The sequence below is a fragment of the Vidua macroura genome, chromosome 19, assembly GCF_024509145.1.
Source record: "Vidua macroura isolate BioBank_ID:100142 chromosome 19, ASM2450914v1, whole genome shotgun sequence".
NCBI lineage: Eukaryota > Metazoa > Chordata > Aves > Passeriformes > Viduidae > Vidua > Vidua macroura.
Window position 1 is genome coordinate 8,800,831 of NC_071589.1, and position 17,995 is coordinate 8,818,825.

At 38.1% G+C, this 17,995-nt stretch overlaps 1 protein-coding gene across 6 annotated transcripts in view; it reads left to right on the forward strand.

The window, feature by feature from the left end:
- The window catches only part of STXBP4 (syntaxin binding protein 4), a 67,282-nt gene that overhangs the window by 40,465 nt on the left and 8,822 nt on the right, over positions 1 to 17,995 (forward strand). For 4 of the 6 annotated variants that reach the window (XM_053994777.1, XM_053994778.1, XM_053994776.1 and 1 more), the window contains one exon: positions 11,040 to 11,097. In XM_053994777.1, coding sequence (XP_053850752.1) covers positions 11,040 to 11,097 — 58 coding nt within the window. Of the gene's footprint in view, positions 1 to 11,039; positions 11,098 to 12,681; positions 12,729 to 17,995 lie in introns of those variants that run through there. The other 2 variants (XM_053994779.1, XM_053994782.1) reach the window with 2 other exon arrangements.

Consider the following 17,995-nt stretch of genomic DNA (forward strand, 5'->3'; position numbering starts at 1 on the left):
CTTTATCATAAATGCTGCAGTTCAGTACTGTAGGTCTGATGCAAAGGGTCAGTGCTGTGTGCTGGATCCACAATAATTTTGTCATGCATAGTTATCCACATATTTTTAGGTGATTTAGACTTACAGCTGTGGTTTCCAGGCTGTACTTGGTCATCAGCCACTGAGCAGCAAAAGTCTCATGACTGATTTACAGCTTGTGTGCAGAACCTGGACTCTTTTATATTCTTTTCAATTGCAAGATTTATTATGATAATCTGGGAGAGGTTTTGATGTTGGGTGGTGATCCCTGACTCAAAAAAAAAAAAAAAAAAAGTGAGGCTGCTAAGCTGTAAGCATGATCACTGATTAAATAGTTATATTTAAGTGCTTATCTGTACTTAAAAGCAGTGCCTATAATGTTACAGAAGTAAGTTATGCCCGTGCAGCCAAATCAAGACTAATAAAAAAATATAATAGAAAAAACAATAAAGAATAACCAAAAAGAAAAAAAAAAAAGAAAACAAGACCAAAAAAAACCCCTTTTGCTGTTTCACCTTTGGCTGTGGTTTTATTGTTTTGTTTGGTTTTAGTGTTAATGTTGGGGTGTGAATACAGGTGCTGTCTGACAAGCCTTAAAAACATTCCCTAAACTCTTGTTTCTCTAGCCAGGATTGCCCTGGGTTTACAAGAAATACTTTGTAGGAGACAAGAAAGGAGTTTTTCAGTGCATAATATAATTGAAATGTATGACATCCATGAACACAAGACATAAAAACGCCTTGCAAATGATGAGCAGAACAAATGTGTGCATATAATGTGAATTACACAAAAGTGTAGAAAAGTAGCACTTGGTAGTTTGCCAGCAAGGCATCAGAAAATATTTATCTGGGGAGGACCTGCAGCAATTAGACTGTGTATCCATGTGCCTCCAGCAACACAAATTATTATTAGCTCAAGCAAACATGTATTTGTCTAGCATATCCCACTGCTTCTGTGGGTCAGCTGTTGCTATCCTTAATTATCTTTGCCACTAGATAACTTTTCCTTTGGCTTAAATCCTCCTCACTCTAGTTAAAGCCTGTTACTACTTGTCTTGACCACACTACTTCCTCTAGTGGCAGCATTTAAAATATTTGAAGACCGTGTAGCATCTCCACCCTGTTTGCTGTTCCCCCAAATGAATGACACCAGTTTGCTGATTTTTTCTCTACACCACATCTCTCCTGGCCACTTCCTTACCTTTGTATTTCTCTGACTTCTCTCCAATTCATCAAAGTTGTATTGAGTTCTGTACTTGAGAGCTTCCTGCAGGAGACAAAAATGGAATAACCTTTTTTGCTTCAATATGAACTCACACCAGGTGCCAAATGGTGCTTCCTTTCCCCAGTAGCTCCATGTTACCATTCCTGTGAAGTTTGGACTTTCTTCTACTCCCAGAGCCAAAGTCATCTGGGTGTGCCCACTTCCATCTGGGCAGCTGATTATCCACACCTTGAATACAACACTTTGTTGTTATCTTTATTCAGCTGCACCCTCTTTATTTCAGACATTTGATGCAGTTAGTCAAGCCCTTACAAAATTCTAATCTTGTTTTTCAATGACATTTCAAAGAAAGGTGCTTTTACCAATGGGTTTTAAATCCTGAATTATCCCCAAACTCCCCTTCCTTGGACTAAGCCCACGTTTTGTTGAGTGTGAGTGAGGAATGACGTTCTTTTCACCTAACTGGCCTTTCTTGGGGGTGTTGTTACAGGGCCCAGGCACTAGACCCTGCTTATTTAATTTGGTGTCCAAGAATCAGAACATTACAGTAATTATGGACAAGCAGAGAAGCCAGAAAAGCTGGCACTAATAAGGACAGAATAATTTTAGACCCTGATCAAATCAGAAAATACATTTAAATATCAGTTATGAACAAGTTGCATGCTGATTTATTGGTGATTAATATTCTTGTTAATCCCCATGTTTCACAGTAAGGAAAAACACAATTCAGTGTCTAAAGATGTATTTCAAGACAGTTCTTTAATGTGACCTAGATTTCAGAACTCTGTTGTTGCTGCTAGAAAAGCAAATTATTCTCTCTCCATTCACTTACCTTTAATGAGAAAAGATGAGTCAGCTTTTGAATAGGCATTGCCTGTCCTGACTTCCAAATCAAAACATTTTAATAATGAAAAACAAGTGATATAATAATATCTTAAAATACAGATGACCTAACAAGATTAGTGCAGTCTCATTAGGATAATTTCCAGCATTTTTAATCTCTGAAAAATAAAAACTTCATTAAAAGTCTATGGACTTGTTTCATTCAGACTGTGACCCCTCTATGAAAAAATTAGTTGACTTTGTGCCTCTTCTCATACAAGTTGTATTTGCTCTTGGTAACTATGGAAACTGAAGCCAAAACTCTCCAGATTCAGCAATTTTACTGGATGATAAATACTTCCTAAACTGCCTCTCTATTAATTTCTGTTGACATAATGCTTAGAATTTTGATATATTAATCCTTCATTATAGCATGGTGTTTTGACATAGGGGAGGAAATAAACTTTGAAATTCTGTGGCACGGAGATGCAAATTGTTCTCAAGCTGCAGAAAATACCCAGGGGAGGCAGGAATTCTCTCAGCCCCAGATCAGTGTCTGAAAGCCAGAAAATAGCCTGGTGAGACAGGAATTTATCCTTGAAGAGTCAGTCCCAGATCCAAGTGTGACATCCTTCTTTTTGGACTGGCAGGGACAGCTCAGATTCAGCCAGCTGGCTGTGGGGAGAGGTGGATACCCCTGTGTCTCCCTGTGGGTCTGGGTGTCAGCGAGCACCTGTGTCATCATTGAAGGTGACCAAAACCAAAGTGACCATTGCAGTGGAGCTGATCCAAAGCACTGTGTGTGCTTTTGGCAGGCAGTGCTGAGTTCATTTTCTTTGAGCATCCTGAGCGATCTGGATTCATGCTGACAAGGGGAAGGGGGATGAGCAGCATTCCCTTTGTTGGGAATCAGTGTGTGCTGAAGCTGTCAGGGCTCATCTTGTCTCAGAGGGCTTGTAGGCTTTGCTGTCAGCTCCTGCAGTTGTCACATTTTTTCACTTCTCCTCAGTAGGTAGGAGTGAGAAGCTGAGGGCCAGCAGAGTTCCTCAGACATATACAGCACACAAGTGTGTTCATTTAAATGGAGAGAAGCACAAGGAAAGTTGATTGCCAAGAATGAGAGAGGAAGCTTTTTTAAAAGTGCGTTTTAAGGAGAATGTGCTAGAGGAAAATGTAATTACTTGGTGCTTGTAAAGGAGACCTAAAGGAGGTACAAAATGTATGTATGGCTCACACTAGATGTGTTACCTCATGGCATGAGGCATATGGATCATTAACTTGGAGTTGAGGGAGAGTTTTGCCTTGCATTAGTGATTGCTGTGGGTATTGTGTTTGGTAACAGAAATTTCCTTTCACTGTAAATTTTACCTTTACACTTCAGGTAAAGTTCAGTATGCTAAATGGAGGCACTTCATGATTTTTTTTACCCCCCTCTTCAGATTTATAACAAAAAAGGAAATCTATCTTAGATTTTATGAACTTTTAACATTATTTATAAAATATTTCAAATTATTTCTAAAATCCCTTCTTTTACCTATTTGTAGCTACAGACTTTTTTATATCATGCTAAAAGGATGTCTTGAGTTGATGTATTCTTACAATTCTTGCTTCAAAAGGAAAATATATTGCTTTGGTCAGTCCTTGCTGTGAGATGAGCTGAGCAGAGAGTGGTTCTGTCTCTCAATTGTAGGTGGTTCATGCCAGCTCCTTCTGCAGTTTAATTTCATCATCAGTGCAAAAAAAGTGAGATATTACTTAGCAAGAAAGGCATGTCATGTAATACTATTGCTTTATAAATCTCAGACAATTTCTGCTCAATTCTAATTTTAGGCAGTCATTTTAATTTGTTACCAATGAATGCTTTCTAATTAAACTTGCATTTAACGATCACATGCGTCAGTGAGCAATGGGAGCTGACAGTGATGGAAGTGGGTGGGTAGCACAATAGATGCTGACAAGAGCAGTTGATCCAGTAAGGAAAGGAGATGGGTGAATTCCGGAACAGAGGACTCAAGGGAGCAAGAGGGAAACTGGGGAAAAAGAAATTGTTTCTTTGGACATACAGTGAGGTATTCCAGGCTATTCCTAATTACATGGTCCTGGTGGTGAATGCCCTGTGTGCAGAGCCTTGAATTTCTGGAATAAGAATGGGTTATTCCAGGTTCTTTTTAATCTGAAAGAGGCTTGTACCAATTCAGAACAAGAATGTTCCCCAGAGAGTATTTCCATGAATTTAACTTTTTTTAGCCTATGTGGCATTGGTGTAAAATTCCCCAGTGAAGGACTGTTTCTCTAATTTAAGAATTAATTATGTGTTCCCTGTGTTCTCTTCAGCAGTTGAAGAGTCATAGGTATAAACAAAATTAATTTCAATTTAAATTATGCAAATATTCCTCAAAAATTACTTTGTAACTTGCACTGTGTTCAGTCAGCATGGAAGCAATAATGCATTCTTGACTCATCCCAAATGGACAGCATCATGTTAACAATCAGTAGTGGGAAACTGCAAAAAAAAGCTTGCAATTCATTCATAGAAAGGAATATTTTTTTAAAAAACTTGGAAGGGGCTGAGAAAAATGTAATGGGGAACAAATGGTTTACCATTTTTCAACCTTAGCAGGGAGCACTACCAAGCCCTGTGATCCTCGGGTTCATTTCTCTCACTGTGTCACTAATTGAGACTCTTTAACACCAAAATAAAACAAAACATCTTTAACTTGGCAAGCAAAACAGATGGGAGCCACTGGAGGATATGGAACACTGGTATGATTTCTTTTTCTTTGCAGCCTTTTCTGTGAAAGAGGTGGATTTCTGCTTTCTGCAGTTTTCTGATTTTTCTGTATCACCTCCACCTTATTAACAGATTCTTGACCACAGCAAGCCAAATAATTTGGAGTGGTTGATCATTGCATCCTTTTGTATTTTCACTGGACAGCCAGTAGCATTTTAGAAAGAAGCAGTGTAGGTGAAAAGTACAAAAATCAGTGTCAGATAATCAGTATGTTAAATGCATTTTTTAAAGCAAATAGTAAGAGCCAGTAGATTATGCAAAATCCAGTGTTTGGTCAGAAGAAGCTGGTCTGAAATCCCTCCCAGCATCCACTATCCCTCACTTTTGAAGTTTTATGTTCTCCTGAGCTAATGCATTAACAAATGTATTGCACCCATGACTGAAATGTGATAATACTGAGGGGACAAGCAGCTTCATGGTATCTTGGCCTCCTCAAAATCCCTTTTTGAACATCTGAGTATCAAATGTGTGATGTGAAAAGACTTTGGAAGCTAGCTGATTAGAAGCATATTGAAGTAAGCTTGGGTTTTTTGATCCAAGTTGCTAAAGAATTACTTTTTTTTCCAAGAGGTGATTATTTTGTATTATTTTGACTACTAATAATCTCCTGCACAGATTTAAATCAGCATTGGTTCCTCTGTTTGCTTCTTATCTTGTTAACAGTCCAAATTGCTTGGAACCTACAGCAGTTTTGTGAAAGTAGATAATTAGTCTTTCTCTGAAAAGTATGTACTTTGTTGTTTTTTTTTTTTCCTGTTGCATTTCCAGTATTAAGCTTCTGAAAAGGTACAGTTATAAAAGTAATTCTTTATCCTTCTTAAAGACACAGCAGGAACCTCATTGCTCAGGTGACTCTAGCTCTCACTCATTTCTGAAGAACTTCACATTTAGTAGAGTTTGTTCTGACTTTGGATTTCCTTCATTGTTAGGTAGGACAGGAAAGTATATGTACTAATGTCTGACCACATGTGCTGTTTGAGGTCATTCTTATTTCCTTACATTTTAGTCAGTTGACTGGTCATTGTTCATAAATTGCAATTGCATTTGTATTCAAACTGTTTCTAATTAACTGTACCAAGCTTTTCACAGAGAAGTATTAGAATAGAAGAAAGACATTTATAACAGTTTGTCATTTCAGAATTACCAAAAAGATCTAAAAGTTGTACATATAATCCTTCAGTGTGAAACACAAGCTATTTAACAACTCATTCTCAATTTTATGTTGTAATTGTTTTAATCCAAGATTAATGAGTTTGCCCACATAGATGGGTCAATATGTTATAATTAATAGACAGTGGAAAAACACAAGTTCATCCTTCACCATGCCCTGAATGTCCACAGTAAGACAAATACTGTTCCTGAAGTCTGGTTTCTAGGAACAGACTGAAGGGAGACAAGCCAATCTGCCAACCATAGTGCAAATCAGCAGAAGTTTCAGTTGCTACTATTTCCCAGATGTCTCCTCTAGAAGACTACTGAGTCATCTTTGTTTTATTAAGTGACCAACAACAAAAGAAAAGAACAAATTCTTTAAAATGGAATTTGATACGTGAAAAAAAAAGGAATGGAATGTCCCCTCAGCAGAGTATTATTTATGAAAGGAAACATATTTGGTTTTGAGAAGAGCACTTGAAATGATCTAAAGTGACACACAAGCAAATGCCAGAAGTGCATATTCACTTCTGAAAGCTGTTTTCTGGAACCTGAGTGTTTATAATTTAATTCACAAAAAGCAGGAATATTATTTATAAGAAACAGCTTATATTATTGATAGCCTCAAAATATAAAAGTTCATTTTGTGCCTGCAGCCTTCTGAACACTCTGGACAAACGAGAGTGGATATTTGTCTGTAGATTTTTGCTTTAGTTGTGTCAAATTACATATGTCGTAGAGGAGTCCCTCTGCTAGTCTCACACCATGATACCTCTGGTGTCATCTCTGGGATATTCCCATATTCCAGTAGCACTCAGGAGTCCAAAACCAGGCCACTTAGAACCAACAAATCAGACCTTCAGCTCCATCCTCCTTGCATTGCTTAAATAGCTCAGAAGAGAAGAGCAAAAGGCATTAGGGATCTTAATTTACACCTTTTCCTTAATTATTGAAGCCACTGGAGGAAGGTTTAAATGTTGATAAGAGCTGAATTTGATGGCTGTTGAAAAGAGATAACCACATTTATCAAGTGACAGAGAAGACTGGTTTTAATGTCCTTTAGTAAATCTTCTATATCAGAAACCCTTTTAACAGGTAATTCCTGTTTCTTAAAAAACCCCATCATTTTTGAGTCTCTGATACTAAATACAAATAAATTATCAGAAGATAAATAAAGGGTATGAGCTGGCCCATACTCTAGTATGTAAAAAAGATATGTACAACTGGAAAAGTCATAAAAGGATATGTAACAAAGACATCCTTGTTTCTGTTGTTGATCAAAGAATGGTTCATTGTGATGCAGAATATGTGTACAATGTGGCTTTAGCATTGCAGATAGGTACTACATCCCTTAAAATTTATATTAATTCCAAATACTGACTGTTTACCCATAGCAGGAAGGGAATACAGCCAGAGACCCTTTTAATGGTGGATGACAAAGGTGTGAACAATGCTGGAAATTAGTTTGTGTTTCACAGAAGATCACTTAGGGTGAGATTAGCACCCCTGGGAGGCAGTTGTCCCTAAGCACTCCTTCCAGATTCATCAGTGCTGTTTGGTGCCTGCTGTAATGGAAGGAGAGTTTTAAACTCTGGCCCCAGTGCCAAAAGAAAGCACTTATGGACATACTTACCTTGAAGCATCTAAACAGGGCAAATCTAGATAGAATCCTAGTGCACAGTGCATGTTTTTTAGCGATTCTTACTATAGGCTCTAAATCCTTCATTTCCTTTGAGTAATTTTGTCAAAAATTAAGCAAAATAGAGCATTTATGGACTGCAGTATTTTGATGTCAGGATTGCAGTTTTGAGTCAGCTGAATGTTCTGCTGTCGTATCTGCTTTAGTACTTTCATCTGCTGATCTCTACGTATCTTTTGCTTTAATAATTTTTGCTAGATTATTTAGGGGGGAAAAAAAAATCACCCAACTACATTAGTGCAGTTTCTAGGTTTGATAACTGCCCAGGAAAATGAGGCTTTGCCACTAATACCTGTATTTCCCTCTTTTTCCTTTAGAGACATGAAGGATCATGCCATGTGCAGTGTTCCTGAGGGAGAGCACACACATTCTCTCTTGGGAGCTGCAGGCAAAGTCCTCCGTGTCTGTCACTTCCTACAGGTTTATAATTCGGGCTGATGCTCATCTCATTTTTTTTCTGGGACCCACAGTGTCAGTGCTGGTGCAGTTTTTGTGCTGCTAAGCCAGGGAGGTGATAAAGATCGATGAGCTCCACACTTATCAGGGATCAGGAAGGTTCTGTTTGCCCGAGGGCTTCATTTCCTCTCAGCTTTGTGTAACTGCAGAGCAGTGGTGGTCCCAGCAGGCAGCTCAGGGAAGGAGGAGCAGTCCCCAGGGACCCTGCCCGGCTGGGGCACAAACAACAGCGAATGGTTCCTTGGTTGTGTTTGTCACAGAGAATTACAGACATTTCTTTGGCATGAACCCTAATTAAATGCACACACTCAGAACAAAATGCTGGTAGGTTATTGTGTATTTTGACTAAAGTGCTCTCTCTCAGGAGGCTGCTCTTCCTTTTGCATGCACAATTACTTTTGCAGTTTTACCTTTTCTTTACCTTGCAGAAGGTAAATAGTCACAAGTATTTGAATAGCAAGAAGCCCTCTATTTTCTGCTGAAATGAACTAGTTTTTAAATACTGTAAATCTGTGATTTCTTAAGATGATCTATGCAGACAACTGAAGCCAAATATATTATTTATGAAGATTCATCAAGGAGACTGTAGCAGTTCACACTAGAAATTATAAATATGCAGGAAATCTGAGATTGCTGGAGTTTATGTAGGCTAAATCCTGTATATTTCAGACTGTTTTTCTGACTTTTTCAGTTCATTTACCTCCCGTTTACTCCAGGTGAGAGCTTAGCAGCCTTTCAAAGCAAGGGCTGGGACAAACAACAGATTTGACCCTAGAGGGTGTGAAAAAATAAAACAGGAGGAAGTAGATCAACTTATGAATGATTCATGGCGACAGTGAGCTTGGAGGAAGTGGAGATAATGTCTGGGGAAATACAATGCAAAACATGAAAGCTTCCTAGCTACCAGGGGAAATACAAGAAATAGAAGTACAAATCTGAAAGGGAAGGAAAGCAATAAAGAGAACAGCACTAAAAACCTAGTGGAGAGCTAGTAAAAAAATTGGAAAACAAAAGCATTAAAAAACCTGTAGATGTAGGTGGAATGTGGAAGCATATAAAGAATGGATAGGATACACAATCTAATGTATACAAAGTCAAAAAGGCAAATAAAGCGCTGGAGATATTTCCAGAGTTTCATTTCTAGGTGACAAATGTATTCAGTGTAGTTGAAAAGCAAAGTCTTCAGTGAGCAAGGGAAGAATACAGAGTATCAGTTATTGCTACCTATGTACAGTTCTTCATTTAGAAGAGGAAAAAAAAGGCCATAATTTTAATCAAATTACCAGTGGAAAAAAGTGCAATTTTCAGTGATAAATGAAACAGTTGATGTAGGGGATCCACAGAGCAGATGCTGGGCTTTCACTCGTAATTGAGCAAATCCCTTGTCATTTATTTGGACATGCATGTTTCATGCAGGAAAAAGGAAAGGCCAGGGCAGATGGAGGGATGAATCCCATTGCCATTTAAATAATCAGAAAATACCCATGCTGAATTAAGGTCCCATCTTTCATGGGAGACGAAGGAAGAACCAGTGTCCATGTCTAGCATATTTATAGCTTAAAACATCCTTTTCTTCCTCCCTTCATAATGGAGTCAGAGCCTGAGAGCTGCTGTGCAGCAGCTACTTTGTGTTTAAAGGGAAGTAGCTGTGGATTATTCTCTTTGAAAGGTAGTGGGTAGTGTGTTTTGAGGAACAGATTGTATAGATCTGTTCTAAACTGAAAATGGGAAGAAGCCTGAGATAAGTGTCTAATGGGGGTAAAACTGATAGGAAAAAAGATCAGTCCAATGAGTTTTTTCTTTTTCAAGCTGTACTGACCGATCACGGTGCTGTTCTAGTTCCCAGTTCTCAAGTTCCCTTCCTGAGTTCTGGAGATTTGGTTCCTTGTTGCTCCTCGCTGGGTGCCTACAGGTATAATTCCTTCCCAGGAGGTTTGTACCAGCTCCAGTGTGCCCAGTCCTGATTCAGTGGCTGTCATGAACTCTGTTAATACTGGAGAACTGAAGTTACCCCTCTCCAGACTTTTAAGAAGAACCACACTATGGACAAAGGTGTGACAACAGAAGAAAATCAGCCTTTTAAAAAAGAAATTTAAAAAAATAAACATGTGCACTTAGGGCAGTCCTTGGGAGGAGGCAGCTTTCAAAGCTCAGATGGTGCGTGCAGTCCAGCACATTTTCCAAATAAAAGTTTTAAACCAAAACCAGGCTCACAGATGGTTCTAATGAGCTGGTCTTTGAGATACACTGGGACTTGAACAAAAATAGTTTAACTCCTAAGACACTAACATTTCGGATGAGTTTCAGGCAAAACACTTCCAGAAGAATTTTTCTTGCATATTTAAATTTAATATATATTTCTACTCTCAAAAGACCCACAGTTTTCCAGGGCCTTGCAATTGCCATTATGTACTTTACTGTACAGTGTCACAAAAGCAGGAGCATTTTTACACAGGGACTGATGCTTCTTTCTCCAGCACGTTTCAAACCCTACAAAGAGTTAGTTTTGAACAAATAGTTATTAAAAAGGTAAAGAATTTCTAGGACAATTTAATTTTTAAAAGAATATAGAATAGTACCCTACTAGAAGTATTTCTCATCATTCTAGTAATAGAAGTGTCATCAAATTATACTTACCAAAAATTATTATCTGGTAATAAATGTATAATCAAATCATCAAAGCTAGTAGCTTTGTGGAACAGCAAGTATTTGTTAAATTGTATTGTTTCTATTATTAATCTGTTACAAAAGTAGGAATTGATTTATAATCTTTTTATGACATTGTTTGAAATGACAGCATTGTAACTTACACTATCTCAAAACTATGTTCTCTGTGTCACTTGAGTTTTCAGAGACTTCTTATTTATCTCCTCTTAGGTCTGCCTTATGGATGGGAAGAAGCTTATACAGCTGATGGAATCAAATATTTTATCAAGTGAGTAATTCTGGGAAAAAAGGGTCAGAGTTGAAATAGAAGCACATCAAACTAAACACATTTTCAGTCCTAGAATTAATAGAAAAATTTATTGCATATTGCACTGAATGCTCTTGTTTTTTCTAGAATGTAGTGAACATTAATTTATATAATAGGGTTTTTTTAATTATTCCTCTGAAAGATTGAAGGAAATGGTGAAAAATATAATTCACTTCCCATTCCTTATATATAATGATCTAGTTAATAGTAATATTCTAGCTGCTGAAATTTCCACAGTGTCTAATTCTTATAGGTGCCAGAAACACAGTTTTGCAGGTGGAATTCTGCAGTCTCTTAAAAGAGAGAAAGGGCAGCAAATAAATTACTTTTATCCCAAACTCTTCCAAAAGTCACGTAAATAACACTGAAGTTGATGCATTAACTGGCCAAGAAAAGCAGGGGTTTTTTTTCCTTTTTTTTCAAGCACACTGCTCAGTTGTCCTTGCCTCACCCCACGCTGCCTCGAGCGAGATGTATTAAAGCAGACATGTTTTTTTCTGCAGAGGTTTCCAAACACACTGTATATGATCCTGCATTCCAGCTCTAATCAAAGGGTGCCTTTTATTTTCAGACAAATGTAGGTTACTACATGAGATTTATAAAAAAAAAAAAAAAATTGTAGAAAAATAGCTTAGGAAATGAAAGTGAATTAAAAGCCAGTTTCATAGCAATGGAAATAAATACAAGAGCAACTGTTAAAATAGAGCACTGTTCCCTTGGGCTCTCTGTTCATGCAGGGAGCCATGATAGGACAGTTGGGAAGTTAAGGTGGATGCTGCACTCTTTTCTGGGTAATACTATGGGTTTGGACCTGTGTGACTGTGAACTGAGCTTGAAGATTGTATTATCAATAATAGCAAATAAAATTTAGAATCAGAACAGAAGAAATTACACATTCTTGAAGCATCCCCCACGGGGTATTTTTGGGTTTGTTCCTGTGTTTCTCATAGTTGTGTATCTCAGTGGCTCAGCAGAAAGCTGAATTTGCTGGATACGTGCAGACATTTCTTTCTGAGCTCTGCACTTGGATGCTGAACCATTGCAGATGTGACAAGCAGGTCCTTATTAGCAACAGTAGAATCTCAGCTATTCTAGGTGGTGCAAGCCTAATTTGTAGAAAGCATCAGAAGAAAGCATCTTATCCCCAGTTGCTGAAAGTACAGATTGGAATTCAGGAGTTCACATGAAAAAGCTTTTTCAGGACTTTTTGTAGATCTCACTGTTAGTGACTCTCTTTCATTTGCTTCTGGTGACAGTGCCTGGGTTTTCCATTGTCCTCAAAAAATCTGCCTGTCAGTCTTTGTGAGGAGGGAAGGCAAGGAAAATTTATCCATTTAATGGCAGAGAAGGGAAATCACCCTTTATGACCACTGGCTAAAATCTTCTTCTGAGTGGAGTCACCACACTGAAGTGGTGTTAGAGTTCTTAATGCAGCTCATTAGAATGGAATTAACTGAGCATTTCAATAACACATCATGGTAATTAATATTATTTTTAACTATTTCCTTGTTTTGCTTTCATCACTGTTTCCAAATGCCTTTGCAGAGTGTAAGCCAGGCTGTTTGCATGCCTGGCAATCCATACCTCTTACTACACTGTGTAATGTATATGAAATCAGCTGTCAACTGTTTGGAGCAAGGAGCACGGCTTGCACAGTACCTTGTTTCTAACACCAAATGGTGGAGATTTCAGGGTGAAAACCAGCACTGAAAATATCCTTTTTCTAGAAGGAATGTAGCTTGAGGGGCCATCCTACCAGCTGATCCTTTCCTGTAGGATTTAATCTTAATTGTTTAAATGGGGATTATCAGAATAGTTGATACTTCACACCCCTGGTACTAATGCTGTAACCTTCTTGTTCTCTTTGGCTGTGAATGTCAATCCTTTTATTCTACTTTAGAATCCTTTCATTCATTTTTAGCCCAGCAAAAGCCATGAGGGGCTTAAGAGTATTTCAACACTAGCCCACTTCCCTGTATACAAATATACAAACAAATATTATTTTAATTAGCAGTTGCCTTCAGTTCCAACGTGCTTTATTGGGCCGTCAAGTAGCTGAGTCCATAAATCTATACATTATAAATCTAATGCAGTAAACACCCAGAAAGGAATCTGAATAGCACATAAGCTTGAGACAGCTTGCTGTGAAATTTCCATAAATATCTCTGAAGGGGTGTAGCAATATGAGGTGCATGAGAAATCAGAGTTTAAAAGAAGCAAACCAGCTGGCTTGTGTTACACACTAAAGTGAAACCCACTTATGTGAATAATTGACATGAATAAAACATTTGCATGGGGCTGAGCAGCTCCCTGTACTTACCAGAGAAAGCTGAATCTTGTCCATGAATCTTGACTTCAGGAAAACTTTAGAAATCACCACTTTTATCCAGCAAATCATTTCAGCCTCAGTAAATTATTTTCAATCAGCCAGATTGCCAGGACTAGTCAGTGCTGCAAGTGTGAGAAACCACCCTTTAGACTGCTAAAACTGACCTGAGCCTGGGCTGGGCATTAAGCTCATTTCTACAGCTTTACCATGGAATAGCAAACTGGAATGGAAGCTTCTCTGAGTTACAGCTCAGGGTGCACTAGGGAAAAAGCAAGTTCAAGTGTCTTACTAAAATAAAATAACAGTTATCAGAAGGACAAAAAAATCCAACAGTAGATAGGGATCAGCTTCATTTCAAATGTAACTTCCCTCCTGCCAGGCAGTAAAGGTGGAATTTGGGCCCAGATATGTTTTAAGATAACTTGTACTTTAAAATAACAGAGAGGACAAACACTGTTGTATTCTTATGTAGCAATACCAGCAGTCATTCACACATGGCACCAGATTCATGCTTTGTTTCAAGAGAAACAAAGCCCTGGTGCCTGTTTCCTCACCAATTTACATTTAGAATCTCAATCCTTTTTTTACTGGCTGGGTATCCCATTCCAACATTTAGTTGGTCTCACAGTGAGGAATATTTTGTAAACCTAGACAAAATTTCCCCTGAAGCAACTTGTGCTCATTGCTTCTTGACTGTGCCCAGCATCTGTGAGAAGAGTGGGCTGAACAAACCCAATTCCTTCAACATTTCTTCATGTGCCAAGTTCTCCAACCTTCTCATCATCTTGGTGACCCTCTCTGGGTCCTCCCCCATTTTTCTATTCTCTGTCTTGAACTTGGAGGATCAGTGCATTGAAGAGACCCCACATAATAAGGTAAAAAGGTTCGTTAATTATTTTTACTATGACATGATTGATGAAGGTATTATTTAACTTACTGATTTTCTAATAGACATTTCTGTCCCAAACAGACATTGTAAGTCCCAGAAACACAAAGGGGCTGATGAGCCCTCATAAAGTATGACCTACACCCAGATGAGTGTGAGAGCACTTACAGTCAGCTGGGAGGCATTAGGATGGAAAAAGTTTTGTAAAGAGGGGAAAGGCCATGTTATTCACTTTTAAAGTTTTCTTGTGGCTGGTTTTGCCCAGGCTTAGTTCAGGTGTTAAATGAGTTTACAAAGTGTTCTAACCAGCCACCACTAGAACAAAATCTCACTTTTGCTGTATGCTCCAGCACTAAAATCCAGTAGTGCAAACAGTGTCTATTCATTCTGCCACTGAACTGATTTTGTGAATTAGGAATTTCTGGGTTTGATTTTCAAATAGGAGAAAGAGTCTGTGCAGAACTGCCCTCCCAGGGAGGCACCGTATCTGCTAATTAATGGTTTCATCCTGATAGTTTAAAATCACACAAGAACAGCATAAAACCCCATAGCTGGGACACACTAATTTTTCCCCAGAAAACCCATTCTAGTTAATCTCTTCCATCCTCCCACTGTGTTCACCTTTAACATATGGCAGCTCTGTATCATAAGGCTGGCACCTAAAATTAGGCAGGCCCTTGCTATGCTCCCTCCTACTCCCACCCACTGCTTGCATATGTATGTAGTTTGTAAGGACCAGCTGTGAATTTTGCCCCTGTAAACATTGTTTCTCTAGCATTTTTGTAGGACTATATTTCAAATATTCTACATTATCAGCTATTTTCCTCAAGAATGCTTATCTTAAATTTTCACAAAAGACAAGTATTTTAAATCAAATATTTTAAAACTTTTGGGATCTTTCCCCTTAGATGTATTAGGGCCTGCAATGTTTTCTATCTTTCAACAAAAAGGAAACAGAAATGCATTGTTTAGTGTTATCTTTCAGCAATTTATCTAAAAATCAGAAGTTTCCCATGGAAGCATTGTGTACTTCAGATGCTCCATTGGAAGGTGGAGAATTTGCTCCAGGTTAAGTAGAACCCTAAAGTCAATACTTAGAAAATACAGATTAATAAAAGCCACACATGATGTGTTCCAGTGGATTTTTAAATCATGCCTAACAAATCAGTTTTCTACTTGGAAAGCAGATATCTTGTACTTAGATACTATAAAATTTTATTTTGTTTGGTCTTGCTTGGGCAAGAGACACCATTCACTTTACTGAAAACTGGGCATTCATAGAAACTTTATCATTTTAGCTGAGCTAAGAATAGCAGAGCATGTGTGATAGATGAAGAACTTCTATAGTATAAACATTGATGTAGTACAGCAGTAGAGTTAAAGGTATCATCATGAAAGGAAATAAATCACAATTGATTTTACTTAGTGCATGGTAACTTGAAAATATAAATTTGTTCCTTTTCTAAGTGTTCTCTGCACATTTCTGCTGCTTTATAAATGAAGAATGCGAGCCCCAACACACTGAGGTGTGTTCAGCTCTTTCCTGAATACTCTGATGTATTACAATATCCTGCTTATCTGCACGTTATCTCTAGCAAGGGTTGTGGCCCTTGCTAGAAGAAATCAGTTAAGTTCAAATCATAGCAGACCTTATGTAGAAGTAAATTTCTGTATGTTCCACTTAGTTTTCAGTCAGTTCAGAGCAGCAAACTAAGAAAACCCATGATCTGCCATACTGATTTCAGCATGGAATTGAAATTCCCCTGGACTGAATCCAGTGCCAGCTCTGTTCCCAGCTCCTTGTAAAGCAGTAGGCAAGTTACTTGCATCAAAATTAGCAGTTATCAAGTCATCATTGTAGGTGTCCCCATCTTAACTCTGATGTTTTGTGGGTAGGGATGGGTAATTTGAGGCATGCAGTGCTGGTTCCACCAAGTTCAAAGAAAGCTGCAGTTATTTTGCATCTCTTAAAATTTGGACTTTTCCTATTTTACATTTAATTTTAAAAAAGAGGTTGTTTTTGAAAATACTTCCTTTTACTGGTCATCCTCTAATTCTCCTGAATGAAAATAAAGAATAGTTATACAGTCACAAGAAGTGGCAAATATTTAAATAGAACTGGCTGACACTAAGTGCTATCTGCTATTACTGCAGTTTAAAGTACAAGGATCCAGAGCTGTCTCCATCCATCAGCTCAGCATCAGTTCACACACCTTCTGAAGAAGCCATGTGAATCTGGGTAGTCCTGACATGTTTCTCTTGGATTTTTGGAATTCAGTTTCTCTGATTCTCACTGAAATCATTTTGCATGACTATAAGGAAAATAATCTCAGATGTAGAAGTATGAAACTTGGCATTGGATTTTATGATAACATGAGCTTGTAGTACAAGAATGTTAAAACCTTAAGCTGCTTTTGGTTGGGCAATCTTTTTTTCCTGTGAGGTTGTTTGTTTTTTAATATCAAGAACCAAAATGGAGAAACATTCTTTAAGCTTCCACAGATACTGCACACTCTGTCCAGCTTCTGGCCTTTCACAGAAGGCATCTGTTAAAATTTCTTCTGTGAGAAAACAGAAGAAGGTGAAATTATTTTGCTCCCTGGGTTTTGGGAGGGCCGTCAGAAGCAGATCAAAGCACACAGCAAGGTTTTTTAGGATGTGCTTCATCTGGAGCAAAATCACTGCTCCAGGTTCATGTCAGTTTAATGCAGGAGTCTAAACAAAAGCCTTGAACGTGCTCTGATGCATTTGCAAATACACAGCACGAGAATTTTTATGCAGCTCACTTGGAGACAGGACTGTGAGTAACTGCACTCATTGAACCAGCACTTCCCGAGGAACAGCACTTGGCTGATACTGGGGGAGATAGATTTCAGGTAGTACTTTCAAGCTGAGAAGTGCCTGTGCTGTCACTCAAACCTTAGTTCTGATTCAGCCTTGGCTCAGATCCTGCTGTTATTACTGATTTTATTTTAGTTCGGGCAATTTGTTTATTCTTGACAATTTTTAATGATGCAGCACACACTATTTGGCTGGATAAATCTTCTTCCTAGTGATTACTGCCCTCTGAAATGGCTCATAGATTTTTCTGAGTAGACAAAGGCTTAATTGGTTTAATCAAGAAATAAATAGCAAGACTGTCTTCTGGGGTTTCACTTTATATCCCTCAATCTTTAATTAATACTCAAGCAAAATCTGCAATCCCGGAGGGAAATACAAGAAACATTTATGTTGCCTCAGGACACAGCTCCATGAGGTGACAAGTGCTCTTGATCTTATTACACCAGTAAAATTAAGGTCACTGACATTTTCCAGGACCTCCCAGCATCTCCTGGGGTACTATTAGAGGTTGTATGTTCCTTTTGAAATGTCTTGTAAGAAGGTACAGGCTTAAATGAATTTTATCAAAAAAGGAAAAAGAAAAAATGAATGTTTCCATTCAAATGATCCTATCTTGATAAATGCAGTGCAAAAACTCTTCTCAAGCTGCCTTTAGGATTCGTGTATGGTAACTGTCATCCTTAGATGCTCTCAGGATTGATTGATTGATTGACTGAATGATAGATAATACTTGCATCAATGTCACTCAGTTGTTTTATTTTGCTCTAATTGCTTACCCGCTAAATTAAAATGCTTTAGGTACA